General features: G+C 34.1%; 3 protein-coding genes across 3 annotated transcripts; all 3 read right to left on the reverse strand.

Annotated features, from left to right (window-relative positions):
* Positions 1 to 2,708: 2,708 nt before the first annotated feature.
* LOC123923644 lies at positions 2,709 to 7,039 on the reverse strand. Its single transcript, XM_045976338.1, has 3 exons — positions 6,727 to 7,039; positions 4,070 to 5,374; positions 2,709 to 3,256 (listed from the first exon to the last, which is right to left on the reverse strand). The coding sequence occupies exons 1-3, from the start codon at positions 6,907 to 6,909 to the stop codon at positions 3,029 to 3,031; spliced, it is 1,716 nt and encodes a 571-aa protein (XP_045832294.1). The 5' UTR covers positions 6,910 to 7,039; the 3' UTR covers positions 2,709 to 3,028.
* A 2,143-nt stretch (positions 7,040 to 9,182) lies between these two features.
* LOC123923619 (UPF0481 protein At3g47200-like) lies at positions 9,183 to 11,219 on the reverse strand. The gene is made up of 3 exons (XM_045976314.1): positions 10,561 to 11,219; positions 9,902 to 10,283; positions 9,183 to 9,761 (listed from the first exon to the last, which is right to left on the reverse strand). Exons 1-3 carry the CDS (start codon positions 11,134 to 11,136, stop codon positions 9,334 to 9,336), a joined length of 1,386 nt encoding a protein of 461 aa, XP_045832270.1. The 5' UTR covers positions 11,137 to 11,219; the 3' UTR covers positions 9,183 to 9,333.
* A 793-nt stretch (positions 11,220 to 12,012) lies between these two features.
* On the reverse strand, positions 12,013 to 13,863 carry LOC123922294 (UPF0481 protein At3g47200-like). The gene is made up of 2 exons (XM_045975022.1): positions 13,303 to 13,863; positions 12,013 to 12,846 (listed from the first exon to the last, which is right to left on the reverse strand). The coding sequence occupies exons 1-2, from the start codon at positions 13,861 to 13,863 to the stop codon at positions 12,013 to 12,015; spliced, it is 1,395 nt and encodes a 464-aa protein (XP_045830978.1).
* Positions 13,864 to 20,029: the final 6,166 nt, after the last annotated feature.

Below are 20,029 nucleotides of genomic sequence, written 5' to 3' on the forward strand. Positions count from 1 at the left end.
AAATTTAAATTTTTTATTTAATACTTTTTTTACTGTTATTTTTTTGTTTTTTTTTAAGATAAGGACTTATTATGGTTGTAATTTATTTTGTCTTTGATGAAGTTTTTTTTAAAAGCTTCTAAATTATATTAAAAAAGAGATATATAGCATAAGACATGCTAAGACACCTCACAAAGTGACGCAGTACGGAAGCGCTAGGTTAGCAAAACGCTAAACCTAATGGATAAAGACAAGCCGCAAACACAAACTTGTCAAAATAGGGTTTCGGAGTCCACCGAAAGAGTAATTTGGAATCCACCAAATTTAAGAAAAATCTCTGAATTTTTATTGAATCAAAAGGTTGCCTTCAAGGCTACAATAATTTAGCTTAAATAGTAGTGAAAAATAAAAATAACAAATCTCCTAAAAGATTGTAAAAATAAAAATAACTAACCTAACTAAATAAAAATAACAAATCTACCTAAAATATAAAAATAACTAACCTAGGTGAAATATAAAAATAAGGAATCAACCTAAAATATAATAAAACTAAATCTAACTAAAATAATAAAATACAGAAGAAACCCTCCTACATCAGACTCCTCTACCTCAAAAGAACTCGACCTCGAGTTCTCGTCTTGATAAAGAGCTTCCTTTGCAGGTTGACTCCTCCAATGAACAAGAGACCACCCTCCTGGATCCCATTGAATTAAGTGAGAGGACCTGTCTCGTGTCAACACATCCAAATAACCACCGGGGTTCCATTGCTCAAAGATAGAACACTGAATTTGAAATTTATCACAAAAGGGTATTTGACCCAACTCAGTTAACATGTTTGAGCTAGTGCCTAAACCATAAGATTTAAGGTAAAATCCGAATTGAACCCGATCTATAAGCAAATCCTTGAGTTCAATGTGACGGCTGTGATGCAGAGGTTTTGCTGAGATGGAAGTCGCCGCCTGCATCCTAGTGTCCGGAGGTTCTAGTGGCGGTGAGGTTGTTGCCGGATTTCGCACAAATACATCTGGCCTAAACGGAGCTGCCACAGGTAGGTCGACATCAAGTTGTGGATCGCCAGACTTGCACAAGACAATTTTTTTTATCCTAGTTGGATTCTCTTCACCTCCCTTTTCGGACACAACTTCCTCATCCTCAGAACTCGAGTCATTAGTAGATGGGTTATTGTCGCCGTTTCTGTTGTTGTTACTGTTTCTATTGCTGTTGTAGTTTCGGTTGTTGTTGGATAACGTTGTCACCTGTGTTGTCAGAGCTGTGATGGCCGCGGTTAAAGCCGTCATGGCACCGTAAAACTCTGCTTTCGTCACCGGTTGATCTCCCATCTGATCACGTTAGAAAAGAACAGGAGAAACCTGCTCTGATACCAACTGACGCAGTACGGAAGCACTAGGTTAGCAAAACGCTAAACCTAATGGATAAAGACAAGCCGCAAACACAAACTTGTCAAAATAGGGTTTCAGAGTCCACCGAAAGAGTAATTTGGAGTCCACCAAATTTGAGAAAAATCTCCGAATTTTTATTCAATCAAAAAGTTGCCTTCAAGGCTACAATAATTTAGCTTAAATAGTAGTGAAAAATAAAAATAACAAATCTCCTAAAAGATTGTAAAAATAAAAATAACTAACCTAACTAAATAAAAATAACAAATCTACCTAAAATATAAAAATAACTAACCTAGGTGAAATATAAAAATAAGGAATCAACCTAAAATATAATAAAACTAAATCTAACTAAAATAATAAAATACAGAAGAAACCCTCCTACATCACAAAGTTACAAATAAGAAAACAGTAAATAAATAAATTCCATGACAGAAACATAAACAGACATGCTTACACAGATCAGCTGTTGTCCATGATTAGCACAATAAACATAGTCGAGGTTCTGCTTGCCATTCGTAGAAAAGACAGTGGGATGCGTTTGAAAAATAAAAAAAGTAACAGTAAATAAAAAATAAGTATTAAATAAAAAATTTAATTTAAAAAAAAATCCTTTTTTATTTAAAAAATCTGACGTGGCAGTCCACGTAGGATGTCACGTGTCAACGCAGTGCCACGTGGACTTCCGTTAGTCAACTTAACATTTGAGACTAAAACCAAAACTGATAATTAATTGAGGACGAAAACGAGTGATTTTAAAATATAGGGACGAAAATCAAAATTCAATATAAAAGTAGAACCTAACCTTAAAATTATTACTTGGTGAGATAAATTATCTCATATGGTAACTAGCTAAAGACTAAAAACCGTCGTTTAAATTTTTTTGTTTCTTTTTTTACTAAAGAGATAAACTAACCGAGAGGATCTTAATTCATAGATTTTATAGATACAGTTAGGTAAAATTTCATGTGAAGATAGACTAACATTTTTCTTTTTTTTGTTCACAAGATAGACTAACATTTTCTTCCTCAAATTTTTCATCATTACATCTAGTTGGAACATCACCGTTAACGGGCAAAAGGCCGCGAATTGTAAGAGATTGAATCGGTTCTCTAACACACTGTTGAACAGAGGTTCGGCAAAGAGACGGGGGGCCACTGTTGAGCTATTATGAAACGATCATAATCATAAGACGAAATTGGCTTATTCAGGAAGGAAAAGAGGAAAATAATGAAAAAAAGTATGCCAACTTGAAAGCCTTTTGTTACAAATAGTTGAATGTGTTTTTTTTCTTTTCTTTTTCTTTCTTGTGGTGAGTTTAATGTGTACGCCTTGACCATTAACAATTTCACAACTTCTGATAAAATACATTGGATTTATCTAATAAAATAAATGTTATAATTTGGACAACAAACTCACTTGCATGTGGTTCCTTTAAGATATCAAAGAAACATTTTCTACAAAGAATCATAATTTGGTGCACATTGAATGACAATCAACAATGTCATACATCCACAGCAAGCTCAACATGCATACAAACAAGCATTTCGACTTACCAATCTTTCTTTTAAGTTCTATATGATTACCCCAGATGCATTCCTAAACAACGCAAGTTATTTTTAAGATAAGCTAAAGCTGTGAGCACATAAGAATTAGCCTTTTTGATGAACAGCAATCTGGTGGATGTCCATCTCCTTCAACATCACTGAACGTCCACAAGAATCACAGGGTGCAGTCCTTGACCCACAAACACTCTCATGCTCTGACAATCCTCTTAATCTGTCACGGACGTCCATCGCAGAACTTCCAGCTGGAACCATATCACCACAAAACCGACATGAAATTAGCCGCAAGGGGCAAACTGATGCTTGATGTTCCACCTACAAGAAATAAAATAAAAAAGTTGAAATTTCTGAGTCAGATTTGTAATAGTTCATGGTTATCAAATCAAGATTCAAACCGTGAATCAGAAGACATTTTCCAAATCAAGAATCAAATCTTAGTATGAATCGTAAGATACGTTACCAATAAAAATACAATATTTTTAAGTAAAAACGAATGACATAACAAAATTATAAACTGATCATATACGAAAATCAAAATAATTCAGGATTCAAAGTTAAATGTCAAAAGAAAAGTAGCTGACTACACAAACATGACAGAAAAAAGCAGTTGACAACTCTGAATTTAGGTAGTGTTTCCTTAAAATTAATCATGATTCATCATAATAAATCTATGATGACTTGAAATTCATGATGGGATTTGTGTCCAAAATAGATATACAGTAATGATTCATAGCAATTTGGGTTCAATTTTATCAAAATTTATGACTTGTATGTATCGTAAGATACTGAAAACCATGGCTTGAACATTTTTCATATGAATTCAGATGATTGAGTTGCATACTGACTGCCAAAACAAAGCAGCCAACAATAGATACACCACATTTGTTAGTAACAAAATAGAAAATGAAAAATGGAAACTCAACTGTTTGTAGGCTTTTGCTACTGGATCCCCAAATTCTAACATATCTCACTCAGTCAAATATAAATTAGGACAGACATTACGACCAAAAGAACAAGATAAAACAATGAATTACACATGTAGAAAGCAGGAAAAAAAAATATAAAAAAAGGGGAAAATAACAAAGTACAACAATACTAGACAAGAAGAGTGTGAGAGAGGAAACTTACCATTTGCTCTTTCTCAAGTACTATTCCACAAGGGCAGTGAAATGGCTCGTGAAAAACTTTCATGTGCTTTTCCAATTCTGCCTGTTGGAAAGCTTGACCACACCTATCACAATGAATGTGATTTTTGGACTCCTCAATTCTAAGAACAACTCCACAACCTACATGCTGGCAGGTGACGTTATGCCTGCTACAGTAAGCTTCGTGTAGTGCAATAGTCCTAGTAGGTATGTAATGCTTGCAATTCCTACATTGTTCAGTATCCAATTCCATTGATGACATGGAAGATGATGCTTGTTGACCAAATTTTTGGTTGAAGTTATCCTGGATCATGACCGATAGTTTGTACTTAGTCATTCCTTTAAAGCCGTATACACCAATGCTGTAAGTCGCTGCAGCTAAGTTTTTATCCTTAGAGCTGAGAATCAAAGTCTTTGATCCAATATCATGGGAAGACCACTCATGTTGGTGTCTTGTAGGAAATATAAGAGGATGTCTAGAAATGAAAAGATCAGTGTCTCCCTCATTTGTCTCTGATTCTAATTTTACCTCAATAATAGAACTCCCACTCAAAATTTTGTCCCAGGTGCCATTGCCAATTGAAAATTTGTAGTACACAAACTTTCCTTCATCAACTGTTCCGGTCTGTGATGTCCCAAATACAACTGGAATTAAAACATGTTGATCAGTCTGTTCTGAGGTTTCAATTGGATCAACTATGTCAACTTCAATATCTGTTTCTAACACAGATACACTTGAAGAAGGTTTTAACTCAAGCACCCTTAATTTATATTCAAGTTCTCCATAGTTTACAGTGAAAATGTCACCTTGAGAAAGAGTAGCATGCTGCCGAAGACTTGTTTCGAGGATAGCCTTATGATTTGGCAAATCAGAAAATCCTGCTCTTTCAGGTTGAATTTTCGCATAAGTCCCTTTTGGAAGCCAGACATAGCGGACTTCAACCATTGGAGATTCTATAATAGAAGTTTCAGAAAATAAATTATTCCATACATGAGGAGGAAGACCAACTGACCCTTCATCAGCAGTGAACTCTAAAACTCCTGAATGGGTGGTTCCTGTTTTCTCTCCATCAGTACCTTGAATGCTTGAAGAGTCTTTCTTCTGAATTAACGATAACTGAAAGTACATTGGTCCCTTATCAAGAGCACCATGATCAGACAAGTCTGTAAAACAAGAAGGAGGCAATTTGATCTTATCCCCACTACCTTGATAAGGTACAGCTTCTAGTAAACGATAAAAAACAATTCCCCTCCCAGCAATTAGGTTTTCTTGCATCTCTTGATCAGCCTGAGTTGAGCAAAGTAAATGAAGGAATCATGCATTTAGTATTCTCACATTAATAACCTAAGCATAAAAGGAAGTGATTGCATCCATAGACTGAAAAGGTACATAAACATTCATATTTGTAGATTGGCATGTTTATCTTAGTCAGCTGTGGGATAAGGATTAACTAATATGATTATATATTTCAAATTCCAATATCATTAAACTTAGAATAATAGGAGAGAAAAAAAAAATGGAACAGCCGGTTATAATACTGCAACTGATTATTACAGACTTATAGATAAGAAAGTAAGAAATCATTCAAGGATCTATATTTGCCAGCTTAGTCATTTTGGATGATGTTTATTTGACATAGTATCTTATACTTATAGGCCAACTAGTGAAGAGTTCAGCCCTTCATTGACAGCCCTAATATTCCGAAAAAATTACATCTCGGCACAAGATATGCTTTGTACAACCACAAAGGGCTATTGCTTCTTGAAGGGTGCATCATAGACCTAACAGCTCATACCTTTGTATGAAATGATTTCTTGATACCTACAAACTCATTTCTAATAAACTGCTATCTTAAGGTTTGACAAACATAACACCGCAAACATATTAAGGAGCTTCACATAAGTAGGTTAAGGGTATAAAAAGGTATGTGCAAAATATCCAATTGTCCATGATTAGAGAACTATTGTGAACATAATCGTTAACATAACACACATTTTCCTACAAGATGATATCAACAACAATATAACACAAAAATGGATTCTTTAACATCCCCTATACCCAAGAAGAGCAAACCGAAGACATGAAAAGTTTATTTGCCTGACATAATCAGCTTATTGCACTAAAGCATGACCTGACATGCTCCAATCCTTACAAAAGACGGACAGAATAATTAAAATTGAATCGCCAACAACAACAAAAGATAAAAAAAATAAAAATTGGATAATCACACAATTGAACTTAATTTCTACATTTCATTTAACTAATAAGTAATAATGACTATACTAAATACTAGACTCATCAATATAGTTTACAACCAAAAGAAAAATAACTACTTTTTCCTGCAAAACTTGCAAACAGCAATAACTATCTTCCAGTCAAAACCTAATGCTTCCATTTCCATAATTTCATAAAAATTTATATTATACATAATTCATAACGACATCAATTGATTAATAATTTGCAATATTTCCCCCCTTTGATTCTTATAATTATTAAATTAAATATTAATTATTTGAAATTAACCTAAATGATCCAATGATGATGATGATGATGATGATGATGATGATGATGATGATGATGATGATGATCGAATAAGAAGAAAATCGAAAGAGTTGAAAAGGGGGATTAGGTTTGGTTACCTTAAGTTGAGCTTCAGCGGCATCAATACGACGAGATCTTTGAGCAGCTTCAATGGCTTCTCTTTGAATACGAGCTTCTTCTTTCGCTTTCTTTTCTTTTTGAAGTTTCAATCTCGCTTTCTCTTTTCGTTCTTTCTGTTCTTTCTCTATCTTCTCTCTCGCTCTTCTTAGTTCAAAATCCATTGTTGTTTCTTTCTTCTTTGTGTTGAGTTCGTGTTGGTTACGAAAATATAAAAGGAGCTTTGTGAAATTGTGATTTGTGAATAATTAATTAATTTGTAATTAATTGATGAATCAAGTTTGAGTTTGAGTTGTTGTTTCCTCGTGTAATACGCTTGTGTGTTAGTTGGTTCTTTCTAGAAATATCTGGGCCTTTCTTATGGGCCCTACTGACCCAATGGGGTTTCCATAAAAGCCCACTACTTTTATTTGTTGATCATTTCTCTCCCGCCCCCTCATTTCTTTTATACCCCCAAAAATTCAATTTTGCCCCTTGCGGTTTGAAATATTTTTGCCAAAAAACTTTGGTATATATTCACCGAAGCCAAATATTAGACCATTTCGGTAACTGCGAACCGAACATTAGCGTTTTCGGTACACCGAAAACGAACGTCAGCTTGTTCGGTACCTGCGAACCGAAATGTCATAGATTTCGGTACGTTGGTCGCTGGAATTAGGCCATTTTCGGTAGCAGTTTACCGAAATAATTATTTCGGTACCTGCAAACCGAAATGTCCCAGATTTCGGTAAGTGGTTACCGAAATTTATCAGCATGTCATATTATTTCGGTTCGTATAAATCGCAGTAACCCCCAAGAACAAAAACGTAAATTCAGGGGGTAGAAAAGAATTGAGGGGGGTTGGGAGAGAAACCATCTTATTTGTTTTTGAAATTCCTGGAACACAGAAGACATGTGTTGATGAAAGTGTGTCAACACTTGTCCTTCACGTAGTAGACAGATGTTGACCAAGGGTTGTTCAACACAGAACACAGAACACAGAACACAGAATAATAGAGACAGTAACGTAAATAACACACAAGAGTTGTTAACCCAGTTCAGCCTAACAGCCTACTCTGGGGGATACCAATCCAGGAATGAAGTCCACTATTAGCAGTATTAATTACTTCGAAGCTAAACTCACCCGTTTACAACTCCTCACTTAATCACTACCCAATGACACTTCTACCTAGGAACTCCTAGATATGAGACCCCGTTCCAATTCCCACCTTAACAACACACTCAGCGTTGTTATTAACTTCAACGATTACAAATGGTGGAGACACACTCCTATGAAACTAAGATTCACTCTTGCTTTAAAGCTTACGAGCAAATCACACACAACACTAGAACAATCTCCGTACTTCAAAGCTTAGGAGAAGTTCACACTTACAACTCAAAAAAACACAGGTCCTAAGCTTGCATCAGTAGGATACAAGAAAGACTCACAATTAACACTCTAAAACCCTAAAAACACACACTTTGTAAGAACACGGTTTTTGATCATTGAAACCATATGCTTTCCTTCGTATTTATAGTATTAGAACGACTTGGGCTTCAAGACAAAATTAGGGCTTCTAGAATTGCGGCAGCAACTGATATAATTTCGAAAATAATAATTGTATTTTTGAATCACAGAAATATATTTTCTAAAAAAATAATTCCTTTAGAAAATATAACTAGGGTTTGGCTGCCTCCTGAAACACATTAAACACGTGCGCCTTGCTCTGTAAGAAACCTTGAAACAATTCTTCAATCAAATCTTAAAAAGATTGAGTAGAAAATAAAAACCGCTAGCTGGCGCACACAGTCAGACGGACAGGTGTTGTTCCAATGTGTACCCACATCTGTCTCAACACTTGGCTAAAAGATGTTTTTGCAAAATGTAGCCAACATAAAAAACCCAACAGTTTTCTCAAAGAATTTTAATTGGTAAACAATATGGTGGTTTGTAGAAAATCATTTTTTATTGTTCTTACTCAAATGATTTCTAGAAAGAAAATTGATCATATGAGGTCACATGTCCATAAGTCACAGTCATGTATGTAATTCATTGGTATGTATTTTTTTTTTCTTCTATATATTCCTTGGTATGAGTTTAAATCATGTAATTCGTTGATATATGATAAAACGGATTGTTTGATTTATATATCCAATCTCACTTTTTTTTTTTTATTGTGATATTGATACGAAAATTTACATTGTCGTTAGCGATTACTAATCTCTGCCTGGAAATTTATATGACATTAAGGTAAGTTTTCTCTTCCCAATCAAATTTTCTTCATATACATCAGCAAGAAATTGAACTCCTAATTAACCGCAAGCTTAAGGGACCAAAATCCTTACCATTGATCAATTCATTATTTGTTACTATCTGACTTTGTTAGTATGAGTTTTTACCTCAGTTAATGGAATAAGACTTGTAGTTGTCGATTCACATGAAACACTCTTGTAGACATAATCATTCTCAACCATTCCATATAAACTCACAATGACAAATCAAACATCAAATCAAATACACATAAAATAAAACATTGAAAATGATAACAAATTCACACAAATATAAAAACCAAAGGCAAAAACAAGAAATTAGGCAACACCGTTAATGATTATAGAAGATGGCGAGGTCTTGGAGTAACCGGTAAAATAGGCGACTTTGATGGGCTTGGGCCTGGGCTTGGACTTTGATAAAATTGACGAACAGAATACACAGTTTGAACAATAGTAAGAGCAAAAAGGAAAATTGCAGCAACAAGAGACACAATAGCCCAAGGATTTCTAAAATAAGTTTGAATGAGATTAGCACGCCATCTTTTCCATGGTTTCTTGCAATAATCACTCATACTCATTCTCACTACATCAAGTATTCCATGACGATCCACTGTTATGTCTTTCGATAACGAGTTAAATAATTTGGAAACAACTTTGTCACTCCCAAGAGCATTGATTATGATCCCACTTCGGTTAAGAAGTGCAACATCCATGTCACTGTCAATGATTGTGTCCATAAAAAATATAAATGATGTTACCTCGTTACCTGCAGTTGGATCGAAAACAAAGCAATCACTTTAGGCGGAATGAACTAAATGATTAATATCACATGAAAGTCGCACACACAAACGTGATATCCCAAATTCAAACTCGGAACACTAAAGATATACTCTTTCGATAAATTACCTGCTCCTATGTGGAGACGCTCCAAGGCAATGAGATTAAGAAGCATATACTCAGTAGTGTCATCTATAACCAATGTTGGAAGCCTAAGAACACCTCGATCAAATGAAACATCTTTGAGACTCCATGTTTTGCTTTGCTTGAAACGAATTCCTGCCTCATGAAGCTCAACTGCAGATCGAATAATCTCTTCTCCTGCCTCTAAAGTTAACCAATTTCTTTTTGTTGCTTTTGGCATGCGTGTTTGGTGACTTGGTCCTAGTTGAATTAAGCTTTTTCTAAACACGTCTAATATGTGCATGCATTTTCCTAAGCTTTGGATTATTGGTGTGCTTGGATTTAATAACTTCACGATTTTCTCGTTTAACATCTCATGATCATCTTCCTGTAAGTTTATAAAGAAATTTAAAATCATTTGATATATTATTGCGAGTTATTAAGATTGTTAATGATGTTCAATAATTCAATTGTATAAAGTTGATTGCAAGTGGTTATTTGTCTAAAAAAATAAAGTTGGCTGAAATATTAGTTTTTATATTTTGTGATGGAATAATTTTGTAATAAAACTTTATCTACTTTTTGTTCGAATAAAAATCATCAAAGGAGAAAAAGGAGAGAAAAAAAAATATAAATATGCGCATTCAAAATTGACTATCAATTACCTTCTCCATGCCGGTTTCAACCTTGATCAATGTATGTAAAACCATCATAGGTATTTGATTTTCAAGCATAAGCATGTCACGTTTAATATATGGCAACACATAAAATTTTCCATGTTCACCAAATACAGGATCATTCTCGGCGTAATCATCCAAAACACCATCATTAGCTCTCAAAATCTCCAAAATAAAACAACCATCAAGAATCATCGTTTGAACAAACTTTGGTGTATCCGATATCCAAATTGGATCGAGTGGCTTGTACGAGTCTCTCAACTCTTGAGCCACTTGGTCCATTTGTTGGAATAATAACTCAATGGGTTTTTCACATCTCTTTAAAAAATGAACAAGGGCTCTATGCTTGTGTTCTTCCATAGCCTTTAAATTCTCCTCCCCATAATGGTAAGGGCCAAATGAAATTGCTTGTGGTTTGTAGGCCTTTTTGTTTAGTGAAGTTACTCTTAAGGGTATTTTGTAAATTGAATGTTTCTTCCATAGTTCCATCTCATCATATATTGATGGACTATTGCTCCTTATTTCCTCATTGATTTGCTCCACCCATTTCATTTCTAATTCCATGTATATGCCTAGCTAATGTGTTATAGATTAATTAGTCATGCATCATATATATTTACTTGCTAGGATTAACATATGTTACTATATCTTTAGAATCTTATCTTATGTATATTTGAAAGCAAAAATAAAATATTCATGTCATAAGGTGTAAGACTATCAATGTATAATTGGAATATTCTTTTTACTAAGTATAAATAACTTAATATATGTAAAGAAATATATATTGTATTTTATATATCATAAATTCCTTACTTCCATAAATTTCTTATTGTAGTATCCCTATTCTTCTACTATCTGTATAAAGAAAAGAATCTAAGCCTGTCTAAACCAATGTGAAGCACCAGACTTGAAGGTTAATTAAGATGATTATAAAAATAACATGCAAGCAAAGAAATTTTTTTCCCATCGTATTTGATTTGATGGATTAACGAACTCAATATTTTTACGTGACAATAATGATGCATATGGTTAGTTGGTCACTTGTTTATCAATCCAATTTATTTATTAGTGTGGGAACAACGGTTCCATATAAAGTAACAATGACAAATCAAACATAAAATATTACATGATTCAAAAAATGAAAGCAAATTAGTAGGAACAACGTTTTCTCCCTTTAATTTGCAGAGAAACAAGTTCTATAAATAAAAAGAAAATTGAAAATAATTTCATGCATGGGAATGGGGTCACTTGTTTGTCAATCCAATGTTTAGTGAGAACAACAATTTGATATAAAGTTACAATGACAAATCTAGTGTCAAATACATTAAATTAGTATTCAAAATGAAAGCAAATTAGAAATATAGATCAAATTAGTAAAGAAGAGAAATTACAAGAAGCTGGCTAGGTAGTTGGATAAATTGTAGGGCATGGTGTGATTAATTATGGACGACGCCTCGGAGTAACCGGAAAACTAGGTGACTTAGTCGGGCTTGGACTTGGGTTTGGGTTTTGATAAAATTGGCGAACCGTGTATATAGTTTGAATGATAGTAAGAGCAAAAAGAAAGATAGCAGCAACAAGCGACACTATAGCCCAAGGGTTCCTAAAATAAGTATGAATGAGACTAGCATGCCAATTTTTCCACGGTTTCTTACAATATCGATTCATACTATTCCGCACAATATCAAGATGTCCACCTCGTTCTACGGGGATTTCTTTGGACATCGAGTTGAACAATTTGGCAACAACTTTGTCATTCCCAAGAGCATTGATCAGGATCCCACTTCGGCTAAGAATTGGAACATCCATAGCACTGTCGATGATAGTGTCCATTAAGAATATAAACGATGTTATCTCGTTACCTGCACCAACGTGGATACGCTCGAAGGCAATGAGGTTAAGGAACATGTATTCTGTGCCATCGTCTAATTTCAAGGCCGGGAGCCAAAGAACACCCCGATTGAAGGAGAAATCTTTTAGACTCCTTGTTTTGCTTTTTTTGAAACGTATTCCAGCCTCTTGGAGCTCGATTGCGGATCGAATGACATGATCTATTTCTCCTGCCTCTAAACATAAACAATTTTCTTTGCCTTTTTGGGGCTTGGGTGGTGGTGGTGGGTAGCTTGGTTCTTCTAGTATTAGACTCTTTCTATACAAGTCCAAGACATGCATGCATTTCCCCAACTCTTTGATTTTCTCGTTCGAGGAGGTATCTTCTATGAATATTGGGTTTAACAACTTTATGATTTTCGTGTTTAACTCATAATCATCTTCCTGCAATGTTTCATATAAACTCTAGCTTTAATTAGAATAATCAATCAACATATCAACCAACATTTATATATATAGCTATAAACGCAAAAATAGGATTTGTATAACATGCACAATATTTCACATGTTAAAACAACAAAAAGTAAGAACTTTTTATTGCTATCTTTACACTAAAATTTGGTCTTTACATATTTGTAGAAAATTATTTATCAATATCTTCTACACTAACATTTGTTCTTTACATATTAGTAAAAAATTATGTCAAAGTAGATTTTTTGAATACTTCACGTAGTGAAACCGTGACATTTATTTTAGAATGGAGGAGTAATATTTTCCGTAAAACAATATTATTTAAATAATTATAAAATGTTAGCTACATTTATATTTAAGTATAGATCATTTGCTCAATAATCTTATAAGTTATAACTAAACAAACAAAAAATGGACCATTAATATTACCTCATCAACCCCGGTTTCAACCTTGGTCAATATATGAAGAACTTTCATAGGTATTTGATTCTCAAGCATGAGCATATCACGCTTGACATATGGCAACACATGTACTTTCCCGTGTTTACCAAACACAATATCATTCTCATCATAGTCGACAACCGAAATTTCAGGATCATTAACTCTCAAAATCTCCAAAATAAAACAACCATCAAGAATCATCATTCGAAGGAATTTCGGGGTGTCATTTTTCCAATCATTATCAAGTGGCATGTACGAGTCTTTCAACTCGTCAGCCACTTGATCCATACATTGGAAGAGAAATTCAATAGGTTTTTTACACCTCTTTAAGAAATGAACAAGGGCTCTTTGCTTTTGTGCTTCCATAGCCTTTAAACTCTCCTCTCCATAATGGTAAGGACCAAAGGAAATTGCCCGTGGTTTGTAGGCTTTTTTGTTCAAATCCGTGACTTGGGAGGGTATTTTGTAAATTGAATGCTTCCTCCATTGTTCCTTCTCATCATGACCACTGTTCTTGATATCCTCATTGATTTCATCCATCCACTTCATTTCTATTTCCATATATATAGATATATGCCTAATATGTTGGGTCTCTCTTCATGATTTAACATATATATATATACTACTTAATTAGCTTTAGCTAGCTACATGCTAAATAAGTTGATAGTAACATATAATATTCAGAATCTTATCTGAAATTAAAGCTAAAATAAAATATTCACCTCATAAGCTGTAAAACTATCAATGGAGGAATCTTCTTTTATATTACTTTACCAAAAAAAAAAAAACTGGAATAATATTCTTTTTATAGAAAATTAAATAATTATTACTTTCAAAAAAGTGCAAAGAAATATATCTTAGATTTTATATATCCTTCAATTCCTTACGTAATACCTTAGAGCATCTCTAATAAAAGTATCAAAGAATGTATTATAGGTTAATGATTCGTACCTTAATGTTTTTATTATTGGTGTTTCATAACGTGACATATATATAGCGTATCAAAATCGATGATATGGTAAATAAGGTATCGTATCATCAATTTAATATCATTAATTTCAGTTAAAAAATAAATATAAAAGAGACCCCTTGTTAATAATGTATGATACCCAAAGTGGTATCACCATTGGAGCAAAATATGTATCAGTTGCATAAATATTACATGACATTGTAGAGACCACTTATTAGTAATATATGATACCTAAATGATCGGTGGCGGAACTAGAAAATATATTGTGGGTGGGCCGGAAAAAGGTCGGTCTATTTTCAAATTGAATTTTTTAGTCTCTCTATTTTCATGTTACAATTTTGGTACTAACAATCTATATTTTTACTCTAAAAATTGTGATTTTTGGCCATAAAGGTGATTTATTGTCTCCAACATTGGATCTAAACATGAAATATCAAATTTGAGACCAAAATTCACATTTTTTTGGCATTAAAATTCACTATTTTTACTGCAAAAAAGAAAAAGAAAACATTGAGATATGACTAAAATTGCAATAAATGTGAAAATATGGGACTTAAAAAATTAAATATTAATTAACCATATTTTTTTATGTCATTTCATATTTATATATGCTAGTTCAATTGCTAATTTTATCTAATACAATAAATTAATTCAATTAATTATGAACTAATATTTAGACTAATACTTGAACTAATATGTGTATCGAGTTATTTATAAGGCTTAATTAATAAAATGGTCCCTTAAAGACATTTTTGGTTTCATATTGGTCCCTTAAAGAAAAAAAAGGTCTAAATAGGTCCCTTAAAGAAAAAAAGGTCCGAATAGGTCCCTTAAAGACATATCCGTTAATCAGTTTGGTCCTATTTAGACCTCTTTTTAGGGACCAAACTGATTAACGGAGATATCTTTAAGGGACCTATTCAGACTTTTTTTTTTATTTTAAGGACCTATTTGGACCTTTTTTCTTTAAGGGACCAATATGAAACCAAAAATGTCTTTAAGGGACCATTTTATTAATTAAACCTATTTATAATTATCAATAATAAACTCTAAATTAATATTTACATTAACATTTGTACAAACATGTATACTGTGTGACTTTTTAACGCTTTTTATGTTAACTCTAGTGTTGAGTTTATTAGGAGGCAAGCAAATGAGGTTGCTCATAGTTTAGCTAAAGCGGCCACATGTGTAGCTAGTCCCCAATTATTGGTTGACAAACCAAATTGTATTGAACACTTATTGATTAATGAAATGCTATGAACTTGTTGTTTTCAAAAAAAAAAAAAGTATATTGTGTGACTTAAAATCATTAATAATACATTTAAATTAATACTCTACATATAAAAAAATTATTTTTTGGGTGGGGCGGACCCACCTCAGCCCACCCCTAGATCCGCTGCTGCAAATGATATCACCTTTGAAGATGCTCATATCATTTGTATTATGTATGAAAATATCATATCTGATTAAGCTTGTCATTAGCCTTTAATTAATCTTATATAAGGGATGTATAAATAAATATTAAATACATAAATTATTGATTGATGATGCCGAAAAATATTTATTATTGATCGATTGCAAGTCTAAACCAATGTGATCTATATATATAAATCCTAGATAGTTGTGGAATTGCCTATCTAACCCTAATCCACAAACCAATGAAAACATTTCTTTTAGCCACATCATCCACTTACATCCATTTAATGTGGGGTACTAATTATAATTATTATTATTATTATTGGTTATTATTCATTTTAAATTTTTTTGTTCATTTTATTATTTTGTGTATTTTATTGTCTTTTTGAAATTCTGGTATAGCAGAACCAGATGTTGTATAGAATGTCGAGACATCTGGTCTGACAAAAATAACACGGCAAGGCATATAACATTAAAACGGATACTGCGAAATAATGTTTGATCAGATGTTCCAACATTCAATTTAAAAAGAATGTCATACTTAATGTTGGAACATCTTACGAAACATAATAAAATCAACAAGTAAATAAACTGCACAGGAAATTGTTAACCCAGTTCAGCCAACATGCCTACTCTGGGGGATACCAATCCAGGAAGGAAATCCACTAATAGCTCTAGTCACTAAGACCTCCAGCAAACCCTCGGTTTACGTCTTACACTAAGACCTCCAGCAAATCCTAGGTTTACGCCTTATGACCTCGACACTACTCATGTAACTTCTGCCTAGGAACTCCTAGACATGAGATCCCATCTCACTTCCACTCACTCAACACAACCTGTGTTGTTTATAAAATGTTGGGAAAGATGTGGCGACAACTTGCCAAGACAACACTTCACTTTTGCTTAAAAGCTTCAAGTGAATTACACATGGTAAACTCCGTACTTCAAAGCTTAGGAGTAACCTTAAACTAATAAACTTACTTCTTAGCTCGTGTTATAGAATCCACAAGCAAGAATTACAATCAAATACAAACATTATCTCCTTGCTTAAAAGCTTCAGAGATATTACAATACTCAACTCATTACCTAAAGGTTTCTGAGTGAGGACATAGTGACCATCTCACAACCCGAGTGGTTCACTTACACCAACTCTCCTAGAGAGTGGCTTAAAGACACGAAACCCTAAAGACTACATCTTTGATGAAACAATGGTTTCGGTTCAATAAAATCTTGGCCTTGAGTCTTCTTTATATAGACAGAGCTAGCACGCTCCTGATCGTCCAAGATAAGCTTCAGAACACAGCTGGTCTTTGAGTCACGTCCAGCTAAGCAAATCAGACCTTAATAAAAACTTTCCTAAAATAGTTGATCCTCTTTAGGAAATAAACAATGTGTTGAATCATTCCATTAAGTCTTGATAAGAACATATCTGCACTAATAACGTCTTGATCAGATCAAATCTTGATATACACGTTTGTAGAGTGGATTTCCATATATAGCAGATACGTGTAATAAATGCGCGAGATTTGGGCAATCTGACTGTCGTACCCAAACATGTTACAACATTTGGTCCAACATCTTTTGTACCTAACATGTTGAAACATTTGGTCCAACATCTTGCTTGTATATTTGTTTTAGCAAAATGAGGCCAACACACAAATATCCAACAATCTCCCCCTTTGGCAATTTTTGGCTAAAACAACTTCAGCCCATTAATAAGCACAGAGAGATTTAAAAACCATACAATCCTTCAAGTCAACGTGAGCACACAAATATGAAGGAAGGTAGAACATCTTCTATGTTACTTCCAAAAGATTTCCTCAAATGAAAATAACGCACAGGGTAAAGAAATAAACTTTACCATAAACCATCAGAGGCATACACAACAGCGGAATCATAACATACTTAGCTTCATCCTTCAGTAGAGAGAAATAAACTCTCACAAGCACACTTGGGAAAAATAAATTCCCACATCAGCATCAAGATGTTTCAACATTTTGTAGCGCATCATAACATCCATACATTAAGCACACATAGGCAGAGAACTTGATATTGCATTACTCCCCCTTAATATCAGATCAGAGAAAAACATATTTTTGCTCCCCCTGAATACATCAGCTCATGCATCTCATCAGGCCATCAGAAAAACTGGTTCTTACTCCCCCTGAATTCATGCATGTCACTGCACACACTACTACTTCTTCATAGACAGGCTAGACTAGCATGTCACAACATCAGATACATCATTATAAAGTAGCAGACAAACACAAACATACTACTACTCCCCCTTTTTAGCCACAAAATATGCCAAACAAAAACCTCATGCATTAAGAGCAATAGTAATGAACATCACAGAAATCCATAGTGCAGAATATCAGAGCATAACAAATCCATAGTCTTGAAATAGCAGAAGCATTACATCACGTACCAACAAAAAATACAAATGTCCTCCACATTATGCTCCACATCATATAATCATCAGATACCATACATCACATACTGCTACCGCACACAAAACACATCACAGATCACAACTCCTTAAGCAAACCACAAAGTAGCAGTTGGGAAGAGTAAATTCTCACATAGCTGAGAAAAATAAGTTCTCATGCATCCAGGATGTTCCAACATATGGCAGGACATCATCCAGAGCAAACAAATAGAGCTTTGCAAAACAGAATAGTATCCACTTACTGCATTATGCTACTTCCCCTCAAAATCAGAATCAGAGCAAAAATTAGTTTTACTCCCTCCAAATACATTGACACATGCTTATCAGAATGATCATCAAAAAACAATTCTTACTCCCCTCAATTTTATCATCCATATCAGCACATAAGCATACAGCAGCACAGATTCAATACTACACCACTCAGGTTAGCAGATGTCTAAGCATCAGACACCACATCATATAGTAGAATACATCCAACCACTAAAAGAGCATGCATATGTTTCAACATCAGGTAGCACAACAGACATTAGCAGCAAAACCTATCATGCCTACCAACTACTAAACTACTTCCCTTTTTAGTCGGAAGTTTAGACAAAATAGTGTCTTCATGCATTAATCAAAGAGTACAATAGTATAGATATCCAGGAACATAGTGCACAGAGCTACTACAAACGAAGACAACACCATGGGATACATACCTCATCAGATATAAATCAGCAGTGGAGTCATCATCAAATAGCCTAAAACAGATCACACTTCATCAGCACAAAATTTTCAACATGATGGCCAAGATGTTTCACCATCTAGTACCACATCAGATAGCACAGGTTCCTCCGGTATGATATCAGAGCATTGATAACAAAGATGTTTCAACACATGTTAGCACAACACATAGCATATGTTAGAAAAGATGTTTCAACATATGGTAGCACAGCTTCTAGCACAAGTTCTTCCAGCATGATATCAAAGCACGTAGTCTTCCAATCAGGGCATGGAGCATCCATCTAGCAAAAACTCCTCCTGTACATATGATCCCATCTTGTGCAAAGGAAGCACGATGAAAGGAAACATTGTCACAGGGAGCAACAGGCACATTCTGAGGGATCTTTTTCCCACCAGACTTTTTCTTTGAGGCAGAGGGTGTGATGTCTGGTACATCCTCCTCAACATTATACTCAGAGTTACTTGAAGGTGCTTCCTTTCTGTTCAGACTCTATCTCTTCTTACTAGCAAGCACAATAATCTCATACATGTTCTTCAACCACTTCTTCATTAAGTGGCACAGTTTGATGCCTTTCTTTAGACTGAGAGACCCTTCTTCAACCTCAGTAGAATTCTCTTCATCAGACCCTGTTTCTTCATCAGATGAGTCAGATGGGTCAACAGATGTCCCAACATCTTTCACCACAGCAGTTTCTTGAACGGGTTTCTGGACAATAGTAACATCAGCCTTAGGTTGGTCCACAGATGTGTCAACGTCTGTCACAACATTCTTTTCAGGAACAGTTTGTTTTGATTTATCAACAACAGAACCAATAGCATCTTTTGTCTGAGATACATCAGCAACAAGAACATCTATAATTGTGTTTGTGGAATCAACAACATTCACACCAGCAGAGATAATAATGTCAGGAGCTAGTAATACTTCTCATAGCTTCTTTCTCCTTTAAAGCACAAAGGGAGAAATAAACTCCCATATACAGAGGAAAATGAATTCTCACACATCAGAGAAAAATAAATTCTCAAAAATCAGATCAGGATGTGTAGACATAACATATTTCATGAGAACATAAAGCTAGAGGTTTCAGAAGCAGATCTGAAACTATCACACATAGTAGTAGTAATCACATTTAAGTATCACATATCTGAGCATTATC

The sequence above is a fragment of the Trifolium pratense genome, linkage group LG4, assembly GCF_020283565.1.
Source record: "Trifolium pratense cultivar HEN17-A07 linkage group LG4, ARS_RC_1.1, whole genome shotgun sequence".
Lineage (NCBI taxonomy): Eukaryota > Viridiplantae > Streptophyta > Magnoliopsida > Fabales > Fabaceae > Trifolium > Trifolium pratense.